The 15,132-nt window shown below is 35.0% G+C and overlaps 2 protein-coding genes and 1 pseudogene across 4 annotated transcripts; 1 reads left to right on the forward strand and 2 right to left on the reverse strand.

Annotated features, from left to right (window-relative positions):
- The first annotated feature begins 1,673 nt into the window (after positions 1–1,673).
- Positions 1,674–5,160, forward strand: LOC140970486 (uncharacterized). Of its 3 annotated transcripts, none has more exons than XM_073432247.1 (5): positions 1,674–1,791; positions 2,166–3,984; positions 4,365–4,566; positions 4,660–4,847; positions 4,927–5,160. In XM_073432247.1, exons 2-5 carry the CDS (start codon positions 2,184–2,186, stop codon positions 5,001–5,003), a joined length of 2,268 nt encoding a protein of 755 aa, XP_073288348.1. In that variant the 5' UTR covers positions 1,674–1,791; positions 2,166–2,183; the 3' UTR covers positions 5,004–5,160. The 3 variants fall into 3 exon arrangements, with proteins under 3 accessions (XP_073288348.1, XP_073288349.1, XP_073288347.1); XM_073432248.1 differs by lacking the exon at positions 1,674–1,791 and adding an exon at positions 1,822–2,049; XM_073432246.1 differs by lacking the exon at positions 1,674–1,791 and having other exon boundaries at positions 1,822–3,984.
- Positions 5,161–5,228: 68 nt separating this feature from the next.
- LOC140970488 (ribulose bisphosphate carboxylase/oxygenase activase, chloroplastic-like) lies at positions 5,229–8,023 on the reverse strand (annotated as a pseudogene).
- Positions 8,024–9,759: 1,736 nt separating this feature from the next.
- On the reverse strand, positions 9,760–14,706 carry LOC140970480 (triosephosphate isomerase, cytosolic-like). The gene is made up of 9 exons (XM_073432239.1): positions 14,573–14,706; positions 13,963–14,038; positions 13,225–13,348; positions 12,428–12,512; positions 12,142–12,274; positions 10,835–10,929; positions 10,499–10,577; positions 10,189–10,271; positions 9,760–10,058 (listed from the first exon to the last, which is right to left on the reverse strand). The coding sequence occupies exons 1-9, from the start codon at positions 14,609–14,611 to the stop codon at positions 10,008–10,010; spliced, it is 765 nt and encodes a 254-aa protein (XP_073288340.1). The 5' UTR covers positions 14,612–14,706; the 3' UTR covers positions 9,760–10,007.
- Between the last annotated feature and the right edge of the window lie 426 nt (positions 14,707–15,132).

A 15,132-nucleotide genomic window follows, 5' to 3' on the forward strand; every position in this document is an offset into this window, starting at 1 on the left:
ATATAATTAAAACCAAAATTATTTACATAAGTTTTATTTTCAATGTTGAATTTTTAGTTTTATTTTTTGAATATATGTTGACAAAGATTTTGATTAAAAAAATTGATTTGCCACACTTGATTCTATATAACAATATATGTTGCTTGTATTTCGTCTTTGTTTTTTATTTTTTATTTTTATTAATTTACGGTTATTGATGAATTTTTAGTAAAGATGTAATTAAAGTAAATAAAATTTTAGGCTTCGTTTTTACAAGTACTTATAATTTTTTTTATTAAACTTTTTTTACAAAAACTTCATAAAATGTTTTAAAAGTTATTTTAAGAACAAATATGTGTTGAACAGATATTGTATAGAAACATTTTTACAGTTAAAAAATAATTTTGTTTTAATTTTCATCATTTTCTTAATTTCTAAAAATATTACAAATATATATCTCAATTGTTTTTTAAAAAACTATACATGCAACACATTTTTTTAAAACATATTTTACAAAACAAAAATCTTATCTAAACATATATTTAAAAATATTTTACGTATAAAACACTAAAAGAGTTTTTAAAATACTTATCCAAACGGAGCCTTAAACTCTATCGTCGAGAAATTTATAATACAAAATAATATTTAATTAAAAGAATGTAATTTTTAATACCATGGGTATCTCCGCTCTAAGCTTTTAACCTTGTTATCGATTAGTTGGGATTGTCCAAATTTTATGAAAGACATGATAACTACACCTCTTTCTTTTTTCTTTTCTTTTCTTTTTTTTGTTTGTGGAGATAATTATTCGTAGTTGTACCAATGGATTATATATAAGAGTAGGTGTATTGTGAAATAGTCTCACGAATCTTTATCTGTGAGACGGGTCAATCTTACCGCTATTCCCAATAAAAAGTAACACTCTTAGCATAAAAAATAATATTTTTTCATGGATGACTCAAATAAAAGATATGTCTCACAAAATACGACCCGTGAGACCGTCTCAGACAAATTTTTGCCTATATAAAGTTAGTATGTTCTAAGATTTTGACTTTAAAACGAACAATTATTGTGATATACAAAAAATGTAATATATTTTTAACTGTTTAGCTCGTAAAATAAAATGATAATAAAAAAAATCTATTAATAAAGGCAAAATAGTTAGTTGGTTTTAATTTTAATTATTATAGAACTCGAGCAAAACATCGCACTAAACGAGTGTCGTATCACATCCGTTTTTATCTTTTTTTTCTTAGCCATGGCACCCGTGAAGAGGATAATTGAATTTTTTTGTATCCATTTTATATTGTATTATTTATTTTTTTAGTTATGATAAATAAACATTTATTAAAATAATCGATGTACAATCAAACATATACTAATGTTATAAATAGAAAAATTAGATTATGTGAACTAATTTTATCAATAAAATATATATACTAAATAAATATAGATAAATCAATCAAAATAAAGTTAAAAACCATTGAGAAGAAATAATCGAAATTTCGATATATTTTATTTTTTATATGAAAAATTAAATAATAGATATTCTAAAAATATTTAAATATGGAAAATAAATCATTATGTTTTTAGGTAATTTTCCCTCAAAATTATGGAAATATGATGCTTTCATTTTTTTGTAAACTCCCAAAATGGACCGGGTCTTGGATAAGCCCAGATTAGATAACCGGTCTATCCGGTTGTTATTTCGACTCTTTGCCTTTCTACAAACAAAAAACCTAATTCTCCTCTAACTCGGTTTCGTTTCAATTCCCCCACATTACAATTCTCGATCGAGTTTCACAAAAAAAGGTAATTAATTAACTTCAGTCGAGTAATTTCTTGTAACCCACCACCTCGGAATTCATGTCTTTTTGAATGGCCATTGTCGAAATTAATTAATGTTTATTGGGTCTTACAGTGTTTATATGTTGCTTTCGACTACATTTGCATGTTTGAGAATTGAATTTCTATTGTTTTTCTATCAAGCTTTGATTTTTTGTGATAAAAAGGGTTGTTTGTTCTTCGTTTGGTTGGATTGAAATGAGCGTCTGCGTGATTCAGACTTAGGTTCGGTTTTTCGTTTCAAGATTCTTGTCTTCTCTGGCATTTTTTTTTTCATGTTTTGGGAGTGGGGAGGAGAAATAGTGGTTGCCCAGAAAGTGATTGTGTTCTTTTCTGTAAAGGTGGAATCTTCATGTGAAATGGCTTCGGATTTGGAACCAGTAGCAGTGACTCCCCAAAAGCATGACCCAGCTTGGAAGCATTGTCAAATGTATAAGATTGGGGATAAAGTTCAGCTCAAGTGTATATACTGTGAGAAAATTTTTAAGGGTGGTGGGATTCATAGGATTAAAGAACACCTCGCGTGCCAGAAAGGGAATGCGGCGACTTGCTTGAGAGTTCTACCTGATGTACGGCTCCAAATGCTCGAGAGCTTAAATGGGGTCGCAGCAAAGAAGAGAAAGAAACAGAAGCTTACAGAGGAGACGTCTAGTTATGATAATCCAGGGACTATTGTTGTCGATCCATTAAGCAATAATTGTGATTTAAAGACTGACGTCGATTTGCTCCCCGTTCCTGAATTGCTTGAGCACAATGTGGATGTATATTCGAGTAGAGAAGACATTGTGAGCGGCAATATTGGTGGTAGAAAAAAGAAAGGGAGGATTAGGAAAGCGCCTGATGTGGCCAACGCTAACGCTATTGCTTTCAATAGTTTCCAAGCTATGAAAACAAAGAAGATTAGCGATCCAGTTTACATGGCATTGGGACGGTTTTTCTTCGATGTGGGGTTACCTCCGGAAGCTGTAAATTCTGCTTATTTTAAGCCAATGGTCGATGCGATTGCCTCTCAGGGAGTAGAGGCTATTGGCCCATCTTTCCATGATCTTAGGAGCTGGATTTTGAAAAATGCGGTACATGAATCCAGGAGTGATGTTGATAAATGTAGAAGAGATTGGGAAAATAATGGGTGCACTATTTTGGTGGATGAGAGGAATTTGAAGAAGGGTAAGACCTTTGTTAACTTTTTCGTGTATTGTCCAGTAGGTACAGTCTTTTTGAGATCTGCTGATGTATCCGACACCGGAGGTTCTGCAGATGCCCTTTATGATTTACTTAAGCAGACAGTGGAAGAAGTTGGTATGAAAAATGTTTTGCAAGTAGTAACAAGTAGCGAAGATCGGTACATCATTGCCGGGAGAAGACTTTCCGACACATGTCCCACTGTTTTTTGGAGTCCTTGTACTCTTCATTGCATTGATTTAATGCTAAAGGACATTGGTGAACTTCCAAGGGTGAAGACTATACTTGACCAAGCAAAATCAATCTCAAGATTTGTTTATTCGAATCATGTTGTTTTGAACATGATGAGGCGATTCACATTTGGGATTGATTTGGTTGATCTGGGAATTACTCGCCACTCAACAGATTTTGCTACATTAAAAAGGATGTTAAATGTTCGACATTATTTGCAGTCTATGATTGCTTCTGAGGAGTGGATGGAAAGCCCGTACTCAAAAAAACCCGTGGCATTTTCTATACAAAATTATGTAAATAATGAATCGTTCTGGTCTACATGTGCCTCAATTATTCGTTTAACAGATCCACTCTTGCGACTTCAGAGGATTGTTTGTAGTGAAAAGAGGCCTGCTATGGGATATGTATGTGCTGGAATTTACAGAGCCAAAGAAACAATTAAAAAGGAACTTGCCGATACGGAAGACTATTTACTTTATTGGAATATCATTGATCGTAGGTGGGAACAAGTTCAGCATCATCCCCTTCATGCAGCTGGTTTCTATTTTAACCCCAGATTTTTTTACAATCTTGAAGGGGACGTGCATCATCATATTCGATCACTAGTTTATGATTGTATAGAGAAATTGGTTTCTGACCCTAAGATTCAAGACAAAATTATGAAGGAAACAGCGTCGTTCCAAGGTGCTGTGGGAGATTTTGGGCGAAAGATGGCTGTTAGAGCTAGAGATACTTTACTCCCCAGTGAGTCTCCTTTTCTAATATTGGTTTACATTACATTTATGTTTGTTTCCACATCATCCCACTTTGATGGATCCCTCTTAAATTTGCACAATGCCCTATTCCACTTCCCTCTTAATAACTTCAACTTTTGCAACAAAGATGCTGAGGTTGAGGATCGATAGCACAACACTCTTGATGTGTGGTATCAAAAATATGTTTCTTGACATGACAAAAATAAAACCTCCCTTACGTATCACCCCCTGAGCAAAATTGGCATGAACCTGCGAGCACGTTTTTCGAATGATAATTAGTTGGCATCCCATGACAATTGGACATTTGTCTTCTTGATTGATAATAATATGGTATTCATGAACTTATTCATCTCCTATTTGATTGTTTAGCTGAGTGGTGGTCAGCATATGGTGGGGGATGCCCGAATTTGGCTCACTTGGCTATTCGAATTCTCAGCCAAACTTGCAGTTTGATCCCTCATAAGCTTAATCACATTCCTCTTGAACACATGCACGAAAGGAAAAATTGTTTGGAGCACCAGAGACTCAGTGACCTTGTCTTTGTTCAGTATAACATGTCCTTAAAGCAAGTGTAAGTAGAACTTACAACTTATTTTCTTTATTGTTAATAGATTTTGAAGTTATAGTCTGTTTCTTATTAGTTATTACTTGATATGATTCAAAGTGGCAAAGAACAGGGATACACGGATCCAATTTCTTATGAGAATTTTGAGATCATGGAAGATTGGATAATGGAGAAAGAAATAGACTCTGAAAGTTCAGAAACTGCCGACTGGATGGCTGTTGATCCACCCTTAGGCAATGCTACGCTCTTAGGATCACCAATTGATGATTTTGAAGCCTTGGGTTCAGGTACTTGCTGCTATATGTCGGAGAAACATACATTAAAGAGTGTTACATTATACATTACTAGATCATTGCCAATTTGCAGGATTTGAAGATTTTGAAATTTTTGACTGGCTGAAAGAAAGTGAAGAAAATGGCAACGAGAACATAGCAAGCATGTAGATTCTGGCCAAGAAAATCTTCGTTCTGGTGGGGAAGGTATATATAATAAAGATTAATATAAGAGAGGTCATTACTTAAACTATCTATTGTATGACATGTATGACTTGTTCGGAATATATGTTACAGATTAATGTAAGTGAGGACGTCCATTAAACTATCTATGTTGTATGATACATATGATTTGTTCGGAATTGAATGCTACCTCTAAATTTGGAGCATACCTGGTGATGCTTCACACTTGTATATTTCATTGAATCATTTGGTAGTAAACATGCAAAAGTAGATCCAGTACACAGCACAAAACCAATTCTTACTAGTAGTCTAAACATACTCGAATACCCTATCCCATTTCAACCCAATTGGGCAGAAAAACAGAAACAATTATAGTCCGTGTATAGGCACGACCCATTGTCACTCCTTGCAGTCGGATCGAAGTTTGATGCATTTCGGTCTGTGCAACCTTCAGGCACTGGAACTCCAACTTGTTGGGCTGCTTTGCCTGCCAAAGGAATGTAGTAGAACAGTAAGGGAAAATAGAACTTTCTACCATGCACAAAATTAGGCAATAAACTCAGACTCTACCGTAGAATGTCCCTCTTTCGATAGCATCCTTGTTAGCATCTCCCAGGGCAGCATCTTTCAGGTATTTGTCTGCCAACTGCACTCTCTTCACATTCTCCTGCTCCTGGACCAGCATGAACCCGTATTCAAGCAATTTCTCAAGCGTCATTTTTGGTTGCTCAAACTTCGGTGGTCCTTCCCTCGAGTTCACGAGCTTCTTACCAATGCTCTCTACTCCCACTCTGCTTATCCATTGCCTAACTTCGTCATCGTATACTATTGCCCTCAGAGCACCGAAGAAATCTGGAAGACAGCGAGGACATTCAGTTTGGGTTTCCGTAAAATCCAACTCAAAATATTTGAGAAATTCAGAACTTATTTTTAGATATGTGGAGGGTAATTACTCTATAGAAATGGTAGAACTGTACAATAACTGGTATAGAACATGAGTAGACATAAAGATAAATAAATAATTGATCATCGCTCTAAGGACAGGTCGAATAAACTGTCTGCTCTTACCTATGGATTGTCCAGGGAAGGTGTCGACCAGTTTGATAACAGCTTCTTGTGGGACATTATCAGTTCGGAAAATACCAGTGCAGACACCGATACGATCCTCACGAGTAGGAGCCCAGTAGAACTTCTCCATACGGCCATCACGAATAAGAGGGGCGTACAAGGTTGAGAAGTCGTTGCCCGTGACGATGATGGGGACTCGCGGATTCTCCTCTTTGTTGTATATACCAGGGAGCTGCACATTTGTGGGGCTGTCAGCAATATTCATTAGAGTGGCATTCACCATTTGGTTGTTGACTGTATACTGTGTGGTTCCACCCATACGGCCGGCACCTGCATCGAGATCGTTGATGAATAGGCAGCACATTTTGCCTTTCCTGATGATTTCTGCTGCTTCACGATACCTCTGCCGGACCAGCTTCGCCGGATCTCCGGCGTTACCGCTCTCCAGTTCTCCGGCGCTCATCATGATGGGGCTGTAGATAGGTTTTTTTTGTTGGAGAAGTTGGGCTAACAATATTTATATACGGCATAGCCAGAAAATTAATATTACATCGAAACTCTGTATTAATACGCATGTGTTCGTGTAGAATTTCTGTCCTGTCCCCTCAAATCTGCCATCTTGTATATCTAAAAATATTTTTTCTAAGATAACAATCTCTACATACATAGATATATTGGGAAATAATACTTCACTCACTTGATTCCCATCTTGGCGAAGACAAGCTCGCACTGAAATGATTTACCCTGACCTTTGCCTCCCCAAATACCCAAAATAAGAGGAACCTGCACCAAACATTAAATTAAAGTCAGAAAACACGCAACTTATTTGGATGGGATAGCCCAAAAATAATGCACAGAAGCAATCAAAAATCACCTTGATGTTAGGCAAGCTCATGAAATTCTTGGAAATGTGAACAACAAGATTGTCCATGAATGCAGGAGCGATGTAAAATCCACCCATTGTGTTGTCCAAGTTATATCTGTCATCAATGATCACCATTATCAGAGCTAGCTACGCCCTCGTCGAATTTTCAGTAAAAAAATATTCGTATATAATTTTCCTGGAAATCAAGAATCGTGTATATAGAGTGAGATGCAGACAGAAAAAACCTACGTTCTTAGCCCAGTGCTGAGGTACTCTTACGAGCTCATGATGGCATCGTGCGTTCCCATACCGTCGGGTGCTTGGAATAGGGAATCAACCTTGCCCTTTCCTCTGGTAATATCTTGTTGATCGTCGGATATATCGTTGCCTAGACCAGCCCATCTATCGATTTTTTTGGCCCCTTCTGCAGCCACAATCTTCAAATTTGAAGATGGGTTCTTGACTATAAAGGAGGAGTTCACCTTCTTCAAGCTGGTGCCTAAGAAAGAAGAGCTCGGGACCGCAGCTCCAGCACCGGATCCATGCAAGTTCAGTTGCATCATCATATGTCAAAATCCTAAGTCTTGTTGCAAAATTGAAGTTCCTAGTTCCTCTTCTCCAAGATTCGTACGAGTATAAAGCTAACTTCATTCAAACAACGAAGAAGTTGCCATTGATCAATTACCTAGTGATCAAGATCGTGAAGTGGAAAAAAACATAATATACACACGTGCATATTCATTTATAACAAAGCTTAAGACTTTTAATACGTAAAAGCTAAGCAAAGCCACGACTTTAAGTATGTTTCTTTTTTAAACTCTGAAAAAGTTTGAAGTTTAATCAAGCTAATCAAAACCAATTCAGAAAAGGCTTCGAGTATATTTCCTTCGTAATTAATGTTTAGCTAAACAAGTATTGAATCTGTAAAAGGCCGACATAGAACGTAAAACATAAAATCAAGAAGTATGCACCGGTAGATGGTTAACGGCTCCGGCAGTTGAGAGGGCGGCTGCCATTGTTGTTAACCGTGACTCGACTTGGTTGTGTGCAATTACAAGTTGTAGGCGAACGAACTTACAGCAAGGGGAGTTTAAAAAGTGTGCACAAATTTGAAAGGATTGGACTTCGCATCCTCAGTGGCCACACGCTGAAGATAACCCATTGCCACGTAGTATATGAATTAAAGGCTGAAATTGCCAAGACTCATTTCTTTTTTTTTTTTTGGGTTGCAATTATTCAATTTGGCTTTTGAGGATGGCATTTCATCTCCACTCGAATTTCTAGGTAAGATTTTTAGATTAAGAAAAATTAGTAAACATTGTTTGGATTGGTTTGTCGTTTTTTTCCTTTTCTTGGAATTTTTTTTCTGGGTGGCGAACACTGAACAGAACTCGAAAGTGGGGTGAAATTTGTTGATCTTTCCACCAAAAAAATTTCTTTTAAGTTACTATTATTATGGTTAAATCGAAAGACTATGTGTTAGTTTGTATGATTTCTAATTAAAAGTGCAAGTTTTTGCATGTAATTTTTAGATTTTAGTTACTATATTTTGATTTTTTACGCATTGAATGAGTAAATAGTAATACCCAATATCATATATTTTTTTTGTCCACACTTTAGATAGCATCCTACAAGCCCCGACTTCTATTTGCGTCTGGAGTTTTCTTTTAGATTTTAGTGTGAGCAGTGACAATCGTTTTCGATGAAGAGATCAGTCGACGACTAAGGTCCCGACGATTACGGCGAGAATGGAAATCGGGCCCGGTAAGCAGACTCCATTTTGTGTATATCATTTTGCCCCAATTTTTTTTTAAGCCATTTTAGATATGATAATTAGTTTAAAAACCTATTTTATAAACAGCTTATGCATATGTATATGTAATTTTATTATAACTATTAAATTCATAAATATTTTCAATTCAATGATTTTTTAAATTCGATTTTATAATTGGAGTCTAATATTTCAATTTAATGATTATCATAATTCGTTCATTTACATTTTACAAATTATTAATATTAGTAATAAGTATAATGAGAAATAATTTTTACAATCTTAAAGTATAATTTGAGTAAAAAATTGTGAAAACAAATTTTTATATTTATATATGTTGTGTGCATGTTAATTACTAGTTCATACTGAATGATTTTTTTATTGAGACTTGCAGATTATGATCTTCAAACATTTTAGTAACATGCATATGATTTTTTATTTTATTTTTAATATATTAATTTATATTTTTTAAAATATAAAATTTTAGTATGAATTAATGTACAATGATATTATAATATTTCGTTACGTTTCAAGCTTCTAATTAGGTTCGTGTTCATACAAAATAATGTAAAGAAGGTAAAAAGTTTATTTGATTAGTTATCTTAATTTAATAGGTTGATTTGATTAGTTATCTTACTATAATTTATGGCCAAAATTTATCATGGTAATTAATAAGAGGTTTTTTAAAAACAATCCGTCTTATTTTACTCAATTTAATGTATTTGTGTGGTTAAAAAATGATACGCTTGAAGTTGACATAATTAAGTATTAGTTTTAAAAATTAACTCAATGTAAAATCAAATTTCATTATAAATATTCTTAGAAGATATTTTTTCAAAAAATTAACTAATTACCCATCATTTTTAACAAAGTTAATTTTCTAAAGAATCTAACTGGAGTTGCCTCATTTTTAACAGATCTGAAAAATATGGTCTATTAGGTAGCCAATGATATCATATTTAATTGTGCAAAAATTAAACATTATGAGATGTGAGATATTAGACTTATTTTCAATTTCATAATCACAACAGAACCCAATATGGACTAACATAAGAACTTCACTGATAACGGTTCCGGGAGAATTTCAAGTATACGCATGCTCACAGAGCAATTGCAAACCTATGGATTTGTTACAATTTATTCATCCGTTAAAGACTGAAAGACTGTTGTCTTCAAAGAGCAACCAAAAGTTAAAAGTGCATAATTAGACCCGAAGAATACCGGTACAGTAGTTGTAACTACTCAACCAAATGTTCAAAAATTGACATCAAAGACTGGGTAACTAGACCTAAGCAGCTTTCTTCACCTCAGCAGCCTTGATGATGTCGATGAACTCCGGCTGCACATGGGAGACGAGGAATATCATTTTATATTCCATTGTATTATTAAAAATTATCATTTCATTCGCATAGTTAGGATTAAAAGCAACCTTACCAGAGTAGAAAGAGGAAGAAAGGGCTGTAATTTACCTTAAGTGAAGCGCCACCAACTAGAAAACCATCAACATCAGGTTTCGCAGCCAATTCCTTACAGTTACCACCATTCACAGAACCTGCAATTCAGTAGTATTTGGAAGCAAGCCATTTGCAAAATGAGTATTGGGTAAGTTGGATTGAGTTAGTCGTACAAGAACTATGTTCACACAAAAAGAGAGAGAAAGGAAGTGTATGGATGTCATGTGCCATGGATATGTTACGCTAGTTCTATAAGCAACTAGAGCCACGTTTCTTAATTCGCAAAGAAGTGTCGTTCCATAATTGGTCAGACATTGGACATTACCTCCATACATAATCCTAGTTGAGGCTGCAACTTCAGAGCTAACATTTGCTTGAAGCCATTTCCTCAATTCGTAATGTACCTGGAAATCATTCCATAAATTGAGCTCACAATTATAAAGTTTAAGGAGTATACCAGAACCAATAAACACTTTTATGCGTGAGTGTGTGTCTGAGAAGGGGTTGGTTTGGAGGGGGTGCAGTGGGGCAGGATATAGAGTGAATATTATTCAGGAAATTTTCAAACGAGAATCAATCCAATGAGTTCATTTTGAAATTGATTATGGCAATAATTGTATGCATATATCATGCGAATATGGAATTGCTGAAGCCAACATACTTCCTGAGCCTGGTCAGGAGTGGCAACCTTCCCAGTTCCGATAGCCCAAACAGGCTCATAAGCCAAGACAACATTAGTCCAATCAGCTATTTGTTCTGTACATGAAAATCAAAATAAGTTTATGCTGTGAATGAAGTCAAAGAATGGCAAACAAAAAATATTATTCTGAATCCTGAACAAGATGCAAAACTTCCATGTATTTACAATACAGGCTCATCAGTCAAGGCACACATACATTGTTATTTCCCAGCTCACACACGATCTCATTCAAATACAAGAACTTTTGTTCTCAATTTAGGGGTGCGGAAACATGTTTAAAGCAGAAGGATGAGAATAGTTCCCTATATAGGTCAAGAGGACCATTAAACTATATGAAACATGTTGAATTATTATAAAGTCTTCCCAGTCAAACTGACCAAGCGCCTCGACTACACAGCAATTTTTCATGTAACTAACCTTCAGATTTACAGTGCAAAGTTTTTTGGAAGAAAAGAACTCTTGAAATCCTACTAAACAATTAAATAAAAAGAACATGAAAACTGCAACAACGGACAAGTGAGCTGAAAATTCACGAGCGTTTATCCCACGCACCCAAAGAAGCAGTTCATGTTGCCAAATTGGTAGACAAGTACAATATAAAGTTAAAAGGACAGAAAAACAACCCAAAAAAAATATGAACTGCATCAATTATATATTTAGCAGTGTTCAGAGCACGCTAAACTATCTCCAAAAGCTTTTGAAAAAAATAAATCAAATGGTGGTGATCTAGAAACAAGTGAGGAGGTGGAGTGAACAGTACAGAAACATACACTAGGCTACACAAATCTCTCAGTTATACAGATAATGTATTGAAACAAAAGAGAATGTACAGCAACATTTAAACAAGAAGTTTCAGAGATTATATCAAACTGCTTACTTCATTTCCTCGAATTCATACAGAGATGCCTTATAACCAGTTTCGTATTTTACCAACAAGAAATAGCAACAATTAAAAATCCCAAGATTTATGCACCTTCGAAGCATAAACTGTAGAAAAGCAGGAATTTGTAGTTCCTAGGAAAAATATTGTCAACAAATACTAACACCCAGAGATGTAGTTCAGAGAGAGTTATTAAACAAGAGCAAAGTTCAGGATGGTTAACCCTATAGACAATCTTTAACTGAGTTTCACACAAGAGACAAATCATGGAACAGTTTTTTATTAAATAACTAAAATACAATCCACTTATGTGACAACTAAGACAACAAACAACCAATTTGGTCCATCATATCATTCCAAAGAAGACTTGTCCTCGAAACTCAAGTACCTGCAATTGCCTTCGTCTGTGCAGCAACAACATCAAGAGTTGATCCTGCTTCTCTCTGTTCAAGAGTCTCGCCAACACAAGCAATTACCTTCAAACTTTGACCAAGTGCATACGCAACTTTACTTCCGACAAACTGAAATGAGAAGGCAGCACAAAAACATATAGATTTTAAGTAAAAATGAGAAGGCAGCACAAAAACATATAAATTTTAAGTAAAACAGAGTAAGATCCAATAACCAATATATAATTTCATTTTCATTATTAAAAATCACAGGGTATGAATTACCTCGTTCGATTCTGCTAACAAAGCTCTCCTTTCAGAGTGACCAAGAATTACCCACGGTATGTTCAGATTGACAAGCATCTCGGCACTATACAAGAAAAACACATAATTTATGAACCACAGTTATGGTAGATTCATAAAAATGCTATACTACATTCTGAGTCGGAAATGGATGTCCAAAATTAAAATAGAATACATTGGTAGAAAGAAACCATTTTCGAACTACAGGGTATGAAAATGAGGTTCCTTGACAAGAGCTGTGTAAATATATTATCTAGTAGGAAAATTTATTTAAATGTCAACCTTGGTACAGAAAATACATGAATCCAAAACTTTCTAAACTATAGTTATTAATACTACATGGCTGGGAGTGATCTGAAGCCAAAGCACAAGGTGAGCACGATGCGTGCAACTTCTAAAGCAAGGCTTACTAAAGTATAATGTTCTTAATTTTAAATATATTAAATTCTTAATTTTAGAAATATTAAATATATTAGGCCACATATCATCCAAATGTAGTTTAAAAACTATTGAAAAAACAGATGATTCATTGGTCTGAAACAAATCAATTATCATTACAATGTATTTCATCTTGTTATTAAACTCTTGACTTCAGCCTCTAAGCTGCATGTAGGCATGCGCTTCACAGCCATGGGCCATGGGACATGCTTTGCATAAGAATCGCTGCACCTTGAGCCTAGGTGTGGATGGCTTCTAACATCTATGGCCAAACACCTAAACCCATTGATCTTGCAGACATACAACAATAAAACCAAGAAAACATTTTTAAGAAGACATACCTAACCTCGCCGGTGTAAGCGCCTCCTTTCTTAACCCAACAGTTCTGAGCACCGACATAAAAATCAGGTCGCAGGAGATTTTTTACGATAGGAAGAAAAACAAATGGAGGGCTGACAACCACCTCTGTAAGGCAAATATCAATGTGGTCCAAGCAATAAAATCAATTAATGACATGAAAATCAAAAAGTGCTTATGTTAAAAGACCGAAATGTTCTAAATTAATCATCTGTAGTTTTCAATATCTAAGATAGTTCCAAGAAACAAATTTAAATTTGAATATGACCGACCAAGCTCAAATACAAGAAACCTATTCCAAAATCAAGAATGTAATACTTTCAGTTTCACGGGAACAATGGATAACATCTGTCATCAGACCAGATCAAGTCTTAAATGTAGCACACATGTTTAAACGTTAAACTCCAACCGCACTGCAACCGGTCAGACTATACAAATTTCTCAACAACAAAAAAAAATATTAATCTCTTGCTTTCAGACACAAACATTAGGACCGAGCAGAATGTAGGGAACACAGCTACCTCAGTTTCTTTAGTTCTTCGTACCAGTAAAAAGAACAAAGAAAACAGAATAGTCATGCAAGTCCATTTCAGAAGTTGCTTTTACCTAAGCTTTCGATTAATTTCTTGTCCGTCCTGAATAAATTCCATCAGATAGCCAGCTGCTAGCTTCTACAAAGTACGGTTAAAGAAAGAGAAGAGTAGCTATGCACATATACTGACCCACAACATCTTCATGTGGCACTTCAGCAGCATTTAGCATTGAAACAATCCTCTTCACTTCTTCAGTAGTTCCATTCTACACAGAATTTCACTCTTTAAATAACATTATCATTTCCAAAATTTATTACGCAATCATGTACATATACAGAAGGGATAAGCCATTTGAGACGACTTGCCAATTACAAGCATCATATGAAAATAAATAAATTGTATACGTAGGGTTTTCAAGAAAAATACAGTTTGTTGATCAAATGAATTTAATTTGCACAGTGAGGAAATCCGAGGCATCTACGTATATCAAAACGATTATACGCATTAGCGTGCTCACACATAGACATATGCACGCATCGATTATTTCATCGATACCAACAATCAGCTATGATATGACAAATTACCTTCTGCAAAAAGATCGAAAAATACACGAGTAAAAACTAAATATCTGAATCAACAACTTACATAAATCATACACTACTTATTCGATTTCGGATCTCCAAGATCCGTCATTCAACACGGTTAATGTTAAATCTAAAACATCGGATGGACCAGCGGATCAGTTAACAAGATGGGTAATTCGATGATTGAAGTAGTAGAATCAGATTCGAAAACTTACGCATTTCCAGTTGCCTCCGACGATGAATTTCCTCCCCATTCTCTCTTGCTAACTTCGACGACGATCGCAATAATTGTTCGACAATAAAATATTAGCAGACTCGAGGCTTTGGGTCTGTGGATCGGAATGAGCTTCGGTGAGGGCAATTTAGGGAAAAACGACCGGATCCTATCTTATTTAAAAAAAAATTCAGAAGTTAATTTACAAAAATGTTCTTTCGTTTAAGTGTAAATATACCATTAACTTAAATTATTAATATTAAATTCAACTATCTCATTCAGTCGACTTCAAACTAGGTTTTTTTCCGTCGATCTCCTTTCATTTCCTTTCCGACGACGATTCTCAATGCAAATCGTCTTTTTCTGCCCATCAATTCTCGATACAGATCCTTCCAATCTAAGCAAACTCAATCGAACAAATGACAAACAAAAATATGATAATATTAACGTTTATTTCGATTTATTGTTTCTGTTTCTTCGACTCGCTTGAAGAAGAAAGAGTCGACGGGCAAGCCGTAGACCAAAATTTTGATCTACCCAACATTTTATTTGAGTCGACCA

Source organism: Primulina huaijiensis, unplaced genomic scaffold (genome assembly GCF_012295235.1).
Source record: "Primulina huaijiensis isolate GDHJ02 unplaced genomic scaffold, ASM1229523v2 scaffold6295, whole genome shotgun sequence".
NCBI lineage: Eukaryota > Viridiplantae > Streptophyta > Magnoliopsida > Lamiales > Gesneriaceae > Primulina > Primulina huaijiensis.